The 9393-nt window shown below is 37.5% G+C and overlaps 1 protein-coding gene across 1 annotated transcript; it reads right to left on the minus strand.

Moving 5' to 3' along the window:
* Positions 1-196: 196 nt before the first annotated feature.
* ift56 (intraflagellar transport 56) lies at positions 197-7370 on the minus strand. The gene is made up of 18 exons (XM_068321356.1): positions 7142-7370; positions 6848-6988; positions 5896-5988; positions 5589-5703; positions 5343-5392; positions 4921-5066; positions 4473-4644; positions 3982-4056; positions 3766-3868; positions 3350-3405; positions 3099-3152; positions 2935-2998; positions 2470-2558; positions 1867-1951; positions 1713-1781; positions 1334-1440; positions 799-932; positions 197-526 (listed from the first exon to the last, which is right to left on the minus strand). The coding sequence occupies exons 1-18, from the start codon at positions 7142-7144 to the stop codon at positions 412-414; spliced, it is 1671 nt and encodes a 556-aa protein (XP_068177457.1). The 5' UTR covers positions 7145-7370; the 3' UTR covers positions 197-411.
* Positions 7371-9393: the final 2023 nt, after the last annotated feature.

The following is a 9393-nucleotide window of genomic DNA, read 5'->3' on the forward strand; positions in this document are numbered from 1 at the left end:
CTGTTATTTGTGTAACATTTAATGACACCTGAATGTTTAGTTTGCAAGACACTCACATATGGGCATATACAGTAGATAAACAGATAGTCAGCCTTACTGATGAATATATCTTTTCATTTTTTTTATTTTTGTGTAGCTTTAAAAAAAATGGAAAAAGTTTACTAACTACATAAAACTAAATACATATGTCAACATGTATAAATATATATTTTTTATTAATATAGACATCAATAATGCAATTCATCTTGTAACATATTTTAACAGAATTCATAATTACAGAGCCACAACAACAGCTCAAGATGTATTTGCTGCATGTGAGCACAGATACCAGTACATACAATTTATAAAAGGAAAATGTCTGTAAATCTAAGCTATTCTTGATGAAGAGCAGAAAGTCGAAGGTGAGTTCTGTCATGACAGCAGGACCCGGTTGTCTTTTGCCCACTTCCTCAGAACTCGGACAATGTATTCAACCTGGGGGTTTCCTGAGTTCAGCAGCAGGGGCACCACCTCTTTAAGTTTTTCTCTAAAACAGAAACATAATATGTAAGCCAGCACAATTTGACCAGGATGCAACCTCTCTCGTTTTCTTTTATTTAGAAATCACGGCCACTTAAACACCGCAGAAGTGTGATATGTGAGTGCATCTCATAATCAGGCTTACTGGGTTATGAGAAACTTCTGTGACAAATCATAGTATGCAAAAAAATAAAATAAAATAATATATATATATATATATATATATATATATATATATATATATATATATATATATATATATATATAAAATAGACCTACTTAGATTCCTTGTTTGCAAGAATAAGCTGGAAGACACCGACGCATGCCCCTCTCTTGCCTTCCCAATAATTGGAGTCTGGGTCCAGTTTCTCAAGTGCATCAAACGCTTTAGCTGCATAGAAGAACTGACCCATCTGAAATAAAAGACTGTGATCATGACTATGTGTTTTCACAAAAAAAAAAAAAACGGATGAAAACATATAATTGAATTTAACTTGAACCAAGGTTTGATGGTCCCATGGACTGCTTGAGAAAGCATCTTGAAAGACCAAAAAAATCATTAAATCTGACATCATCATAATGAGTTGCAACCTTAAATTCAGAGGGCAAATCGTTTTCTTTACTTGTAAAAATTATAATTGGTCATTACTTTTTCATTTAGACTATAATTCTTAAGTACCCAAGATGATGTCTTTTAGATCAAGAGTTCAAAACTAAAAAAAAATATGTCATAATTTGAAAAAGCAAATATCATATTACAGAAAATTAAACAACTGATGAATAATGGATAAAAACGGCTTCTGAATAATGTCACCTTGTAGCAGTCATTTGCAATGAGCAGCAGCAGACTGAAAGAATCAGAGGAAGTACCCATCTTCAGATAAAGCTCCCAGGCAAGCCGACTCTTCTGGTTCATTATGTCTGACGAGAACAAGGTGAGTGTTCAATAATCATTCTCAGATTAGTTCAACAACCTTTACAGATTTAGACTTATATTCACACAATGTGGGAAGGTTTTATTCAAGCGCATTACATCAAAAACGAAAGATAAATTATTAAATGGTGACATTTGTAGATCTGTTGAATGTAACGCTAGTTGAGTGTAAGAGTGACTCCCAGTTGAAGGCCCTATAAAGGGTGGTTGAATTGCCCATCTATATTAAAATTGTCATCAGTGATTTTACAGTACTTACAGCACCGTGCCAGCCAGCTAAGATATACATAGTCATTCTTGATCTTGTCGCTCTGAATCAGCAGAAAAACCTGAAACAATAAAAAAAAACATTAGCTACCATCTTGTCAGACTTAAAATTCAGAGGTTGTGAAGGTGTTTGCTGAAGTGAAGTCCCTCTTCTGCTTCTTTGTAGTTGCCAAGTGCTGCTTTGGCCTGAGCGTAGTTGAAATTGAAGGAATCGTCATTGTAGAAGTAACCCTGCACAAAAAGTAAAGCAACATTAGGCCTATACAAAACTGTTCATAAAAATGTTCAGGTCATAGAAATGTAACATTGGATATACAGTATGTATCTCATATAGAGGGCCTATGTACGTGTACGCCCGTCAGACATGGTGCATGCCAATACTTTGAGCTCAGTGCCTTCGGTGATTATTTCAGCTTAAAAACAGGAGCAAGAAACATTTGCTGAAATCAGGTTTGCAATCATTGGGCTTCCTGAACATTGCATTATTGTGTGTGACTGTATATGGTCTCGTTACTTGATTTTTAAAAAAATTTCATTTAACAATTAAAGCAACTTATTCAACATTTTCTTTCATATTTGAACAGGTGCAGAAAAGTGTCATCATTATTTTTGCAGTGCATTCTGTAGTGTGTGGGCTTCTTTCAACTCAAACTTATGTACAGTATTGAACCTCACATTTATGTTACACCGCTATCATTCTTTGCAGAAATAAACCATGTGTAATACACCGTTTACAAAAGAGCACTAACCTTCACTGAGTTGAGATATATGAGCACATCTTCAAACTGTTTCAAGAGGAAGAAGCAGGATGCCATGCACTGTCTGCCTGGGATGGTATCTGTGAGCCAAAAATAACACACAGCATCATTTTTATTTCTCAAATTTCTATTCAAGTGGGTCCAAAGATGGGTCTGGGGACCAAAAGGGGTCCCTGACGGGGTTTCCAAGAGTCATCAGCAAGAGACAGGAAAATACTTTAATGATTCCGAAAGAAATTGAGTATGAGAGGCAATAACATATTTTTAACTATAACTTCCTGTGTCACAGAACACTCATATAATGAGTGATTAGTCTGGAAATGAGTCTTATAAAGTTTCTGAAATCAAATGTCTAAAAGCATAATATTACATCAAATGGGGGATCACAGAACAAAAGCATGTACGTGTAAATAATAATTAGTTCTTTGACCTGCACCCCTGATCTATTAAACATACCACATTCACTGGCTGAGCCACCAACCAACTGGAAAAACTGCTGGGCAATTTTTAGGTGATCCCTCTGAAAGTTGAAGCACAGCCACAAACATTTGACTTGGACTTCCTGTTATCACATTCATACTGTATAAAAGGAGCTATGTTTTAAAAAAAAAGATACTCACCGATCCAATTTCTTGTCCTAATGCAGCATTTACTACTCCTTTCAAAATATACTCCTACAAAACAAATGATCAAAATAAAAAAATACACCCTCTACTCAACTACAACCTAACCCTACAGAAGTTTTCAGAGAAAGACTGTGAATAATTCATTGCAGTAACTTTTTGATGTTTCCTCTTAGTAGTAACTTATTGAGGCCAAATGGCAAAAATTTATCTTGTGTGATGTCACAATAAAACCCAGTATCCCTTACCTGTGGTGTTGTGGGCACCAAATCTTGTATGAGGTTGTAAGCTTCCTGAACATCATCTGGAAGTTTAAAAATGGAACAATAATCAGTATTTCATTTAAATTTTCGAGCGGAGCCAGCTGAGGTGGCTCGGGCACTTTTTCACAAGCCTTCTGGTCAATTCCCCAAGGAGGTGTTCTGGGATTGTCCCACTGGGAGGAGGCCTCAGGGAAGACCTAGGACATGCTGGAGATACTAAGTGTCTTGGCTGGCCTGGGAATGCCACAGGCATCCCTGCTCAGTCTGTTGCCTCCGTGACCCAGCCCCACAAAAACAGTAGTAGATGGATGGATGGATGTTAAACTTATTCTCAAATCCAGCATGTTGCATTTTAGTGGAAATTTATTGTTTTTATTTTGCTTTTTGTCTCGGCAGTACACCTTGTCTGAGATAGTAGATGACCAGGTTGAGCCTGGCCTCAGGAATCACATCAATCAGGGGAGGTAGCACCTGCAACGCTCCCTCACCACCACGAAACACCACCTGCAATTCACAGAAGACAGATCAAAGTGGAAAAAATACATGTAAGTCACTAGTGTAAGCACAAGCTCATCACACACCTACACACTCACAGTTAGAGGGTGTGAAGAGCTTACCAGGTTGTGTCGGATAAGCTCCTTAGCAAACTCAAAGGAGCAGGAGGAGATGTCTATCAGGTTCTTCAACTCAGCCTACAACCAGCAAAAAGGTTATATTAGTCAAATATACTAAAACACCAGTTAATCAAGTAATAAAGTAATAAAGTAATAGTGTAATAAACACATACAATTAAAAGCAAGCACAAATAATGTACACTAACCACGAAAAATGAATGACAGTTCATTCTCATTGAAAAGAAACAATAATTTGAACTACTTTCATCTTGGTTCTCTTCTATTTTACTATTTGCTGTGTTTTTGGTGTTAACCTCTTGGGGCATTGTGACAGAAGCAGGTATTAGAAAGCAGTGTAATACTTGAATGTAAAGTTATACCTTTTGGACAATCGATTCCTACAAAAGACTTGACACAAAATGTGTGTGTATGTAATGTGAAAACGTGTTTTCTCTCGCAACATGTCAGCAAAGCAGTTGACATATAATTAGTACCTCAGCTGCCCGGCCGTTGTAGAGTCTGAAGTGGTTGCATGCCTTAAGGTTGAGGGCAATAGTGGAATCGGACATGCTCTGCAGGTAGACGGCCAACACTTCCTGAGACACATCATAGTAGTCCAACTTATAGTAACACAGCGCTACGTAAACCTTCAGGGCCAGGAACTCTCTGAAAGGCAAGATTAAATTCAGACTTCATAAAATAACTGGACAAAGATGTTTCTGATAGTTACTGATAATTACTCAGATAAAACATTTCTGCATAGTTGCATGTCCAGCATTCTCATTATAGAATTTTAAATGTTAAAATAGAACTACCAAAAATCCACAGACACAAATTTTATAGATTAAATTATTGATTTCTTGATTGCAACAATAATGAGATTAATTGCTGATCCAGCTGCAACAGTCCAGTGAAGCTGCTTTCGTAGAGTAAAACACAGACCTGTTCTGCAGTAGAAGTCGTTTGTAGACGTCTATAGCCTCCTGGTAGTGGGAACGCATGTAATGAATGGATGCCAGGCTCAACTGATCCTCTGTCACATCCTCCAGGTTCTGGTGGAAACCCATCAGCTTCTTCTCATCATTGAACTGAGATGCAATACAAAGACAACAGATAAAGAAAGAATAATTCACTCAGGAATGCAAACACAAAAAACATGGCAGAGTGGGAGATAAAGAAGAAAACAGATATCTGACATAAAACAAGTGGGTCATAAAAAATCTGGGGGGACATGTTTTATCAAGTCTCTGTTCAGATGAAATTTCACATGATGTAAAAAACAAAAACTCAATTGTACAAACACACTGACTGAACACAAAATTTAAATAGTAAATAATAATTTACAAGACCAAGAGTTTACAAACCTTGTGAGCCAAGTGGAAGAGAAGTCGGTTTTGCAGAGGGGAAACGGGTGCTATGGAGATATGATATCAGTTTTTATCAATACAACAAACAGCAAATCAGAGATAAGTGTCAAACGTCATTACCGTCATAAAACAATCAAATGCTGAATAGCATCACAATGCAAAGAGGAATGCACCCAGAAAAAAACTATACCAAACTAAAAACAGCATCTGTTCAAAATGTAGGTCAGGTAGTAGGATGTCTACCATTAGATGCAGCTTCCTCAGCCTCTTTATAGAAGCCCAGAAAGAACAGGGCGCAGGCCAGGTACACCCACACCTGAGCAGGACAGTCAGGCTTCTTAGTCAGAGACTTGTATTCCTGTCAGAACAAAATATAGGAAACATTACAAACATGATCCAGCCATATAAAAATGATCAATCAGGTCCACTATTTACACAACAGCTATTCATAATTATTTATTTAAATATAGAACTTACTAAAGTTAATGTGAACCTCCATACGCTTTGCTACTCACACTCATTTAGACACACACATAAACAGCAAACACACCTCCATAGCTCTCTTGTAATCACCCAAGTGAAAGGCGCAGTAGCCAATCCAAAGGTCTGTATGCTCCTCTTTCTGCCCGAGACTTCTCTTGAACTAGAGACGACACAGCAAAACATCAGCAGTAATACAAGCAGAGGGATCCACTGACTAGCCAACACAGACAGACAGAGAATTATAAAAAGTTATTTATACTGTAAATAAAATTGAATGAAATAGCCAATACTGGACCATTGGGAACAATACAAATGTTGACATTTGGGAGTGTAAAAAAAGTAATATAAATTTGTGGTTTTCCCAAAACATGATTAATTCTAATACGTGGCCAAGATACAGTCTGACATTTTATGAATGGAAAATCCATTTGTCAGTGGTCTCTGATTGACAAACTATAATGATATTGTTTTTGCACCTAAAGCATGTTTAGGCATTTCTCAAATGTCATTTCTTTCTTCATCTGGCCTTGAAATGTCGTTGTACCATCCCTGTGTGTGTATAATGTGTGTATAAAGAAAGTTTGATTTTTGACTTTGACTTTTAATTGTCAGCAACAAAAATATAACTGCAATAAGACTGATACATCTGTTGGTATACACCAGACTGATTTATTTTGTAGGTATAATACAGAATTGCACTTATATAATCTTAGAATTTGTTTCTTTTTTTATTTGTCAAGTTCCCAGGGCCAATAATAAGTGCTTTTGTTATATTGCATCAAAAAAAGCTACCTTAACTTAATATGATGACTACCATTCAGCATCCAATTGAAAAAAGATTTAGATAATTGATCACTAGATAAATAACATTTGATCATCTGATTCCATACTTGATTGATGCAAGCAAGGGATCTGTATGTATAGCAATGTCTTCTAGAGAAGAATACACCCCAAAACATTTAACAAGTGAAACCCATGTTTCCCATAAGTTAATGTTGTGTTATGTGTTGGTACAGTACCTCTAACAGTGTCAGGGCACCGAGGTAGTCCCTCTGCTGCAAGTACTCCTCCAAGGGGGGGACCTTGGTCTTGTTCTTCTTTTTGTCGCTGATGCTCGCCGGTGACTCTCCTCCACCGGCTGGCTTTGTACGAGAGAGAATCTGCCAGAACACAATATTTGAATGTTATCATTACATACCTTTCAGGGAGTTGCAGTCAATGTCCATTCAATTTTCGGGCGTGGGTTAATTTCAGCAAATGATTTTATAAGGCTGCCATAATAATGTTGGTGGTATGCAGAAACATCAGCTTACCATGTTGACACTATCCTAGGTAACCGCTTCAATGTAAACACAAAGAGTCACGCTGGTTCCCCTAACATTTGGTTTGAGTTAGCTGACGTCATCTACTTTCTTTTTTAATTAAAACAAGCCAAATAAATCCTATTCTTAAAACTACATATGATACAATAACAGTGAAAGGTTTTCTTCGCAAGTTTCTGAAGAATGATGACCGTCTTCTCTTGGTGTTAGCTCGGTTAGCATGAACTTTATTATCAATGGCTCTCTTCCACCTTTTCTTTTTCAAATTAAAGGCACGGACAAATGTTCTAATGAAATTCTGTGACCGTTAAATGCCTTTTCTGGGGTGAAATATTAATGAATCTCACATTATGGTTCCTATCGGGCCCAAAAACAATTGAAGGACAAGGAAAAATTCGGATACAGCTGTCGGTCTAATATACACTGGTACAGTATGCTGTTCTAGAGGGACGTTTATTTTTGTAATACCGGAACCCTTAATTCATTACAATGTTGTTGACTTCACAGCAGTAGATCAGCGAACTGAGAATTAAAGCGAAAATTCAATTATTTTTTTTTAATATAAAGTATTTATAATATGTGGAATCAAGTCCCATCTGTGGGGCAACCTTTTGAAAAAAAGTCAAAAATTAAAGATTTTTGCAACATCAACTCACGCACAAGCACCAACACCTCGCTAAAATTTTACTAGATTACGACATTTTTCTCTGTTCCAATCAGCGAAGGACCCTACACCATAGCCAATGGCTAGTCTCCGCGATGTCCCGCCTCTCCATTTTCAACGAATCACAGCGCAGAATTTGAGAAACAGAGATTTAGTCCGATGTTGTAGTTCACTGTGCCCCTAGATTACCGAGAGACGCTGGTTAGAAATATGCTGCTCCAAAGTTACTGTAAAACTGCAAAAAATTGCAGCTATGATGGAAACCAGACGGGTTATTAAATCCACCAAAGCGCCAAATCCAGTACTTTCCACACTTCAGTTGACAAAGTAGTGATAAAATACTCCTCTGTGGTGTGTCAAATAACAAGGTTTATTGAACAGACAAAAGGACATGAAGAGTTAATCCCCATGGACCATGATGTTTGCAGATGACACCGTGATCTGCGGTGACATTTAGGAAGGTGGCGTCATGTTTTACATTAAAAGTTTTGGTACTTCACAGTAGCTCTGTAAGATGTTCACAGTCAGAATGCTCACAGGAACCGTGAACTTAGATATAACTTGCTTTCATTGACTCTGTCAAGGTCAAATGTAAATGAACTTCCTCAGTAAAATGTTTAAGAAAATGCAGACGCTTCATGGACTGCAGATGATGATTTGCAAACAGTAAAATCTGAAATGCTACTGACCGGAACTTCAAAACACGAAGGTACACCCTGATGAAACAAATAGTAATAATACAAACAAACAAAAAACCTGCTTTCTGTAAAATAGTCACATCTTTCAGTTGTATACCACAGAAACACAAAGCAAATGAAAACACTACAAATCCTATCTAAATCCTATCCTGATATACTGTATTCACACAGTCATTAGGCCTGGCACTGAGTCTGAACAGCATCTGCATTGGCAAGTCATGGAAAATACAGATACTGTACTGTAAAATGTTAAAGGGCACTGATCATTCATGTATTTCAGATATGTAGCACAAGAATGGTGCAAATGCCTCACCATCACTCACACATTTCAGAATTTTGATCACAAGAAATATGTTTCAAAGAATGTTTGTTTGTTTCTTTGTTTATTCATTCTTCAATCTTCTTTGTTTCTGGGACATAGGGACAGAAGTCTCTGCGGAGTCCAAACCTCCTTCTCTACAGCCATCACCTCTTCTTGTTAAGGAGGAGGTGAATCTGAGCCCCTCCTGAGTGACTGAGCTCCTCACCCTATCTCTAAGAACCTTCCACAATGTCAAATGACTATAAATTTCCAAGGCAAAACAGAGGATCTTTCATAACGCTGTCATCTCTTCATTAGCACTACAAGGCAAGAGGGATTTAAGGGGAAGCGACAGAAGAGGGAGTGCACTGCTGCACGGGCAAGACACATTCATACTTCACCATCATGGAGGCTGTTGTTTTGAAAACGCTTTTAATTGCAACTGTGTCAGCGCAGTTTGGAAAGCATGTCTATGTGCCAGATGCACTGGAATGGAATAAAGCTCAAGATTATTGCAGAAGTTATCACACCGATCTTTCCCCCATCGATGCGGAGGAGGAAAAAAAACTGAAAATTGCAA

This window comes from Antennarius striatus, chromosome 8 (assembly GCF_040054535.1).
Source record: "Antennarius striatus isolate MH-2024 chromosome 8, ASM4005453v1, whole genome shotgun sequence".
NCBI classification, from domain to species: domain Eukaryota; kingdom Metazoa; phylum Chordata; class Actinopteri; order Lophiiformes; family Antennariidae; genus Antennarius; species Antennarius striatus.

Excerpts from the sequence above, each read along its gene's own strand:
- ift56 (XM_068321356.1), bottom strand. Across the intron at positions 4,645-4,920 it reads CGACTTCTACTGCAGAACAG|AGAGTTCCTGGCCCTGAAGG; the intron begins GTCTGTGTTTTA and ends CTTGCCTTTCAG. Across the intron at positions 2,999-3,098 it reads TAGGACAAGAAATTGGATCG|AGGGATCACCTAAAAATTGC; the intron begins GTGAGTATCTTT and ends TTCAACTTTCAG.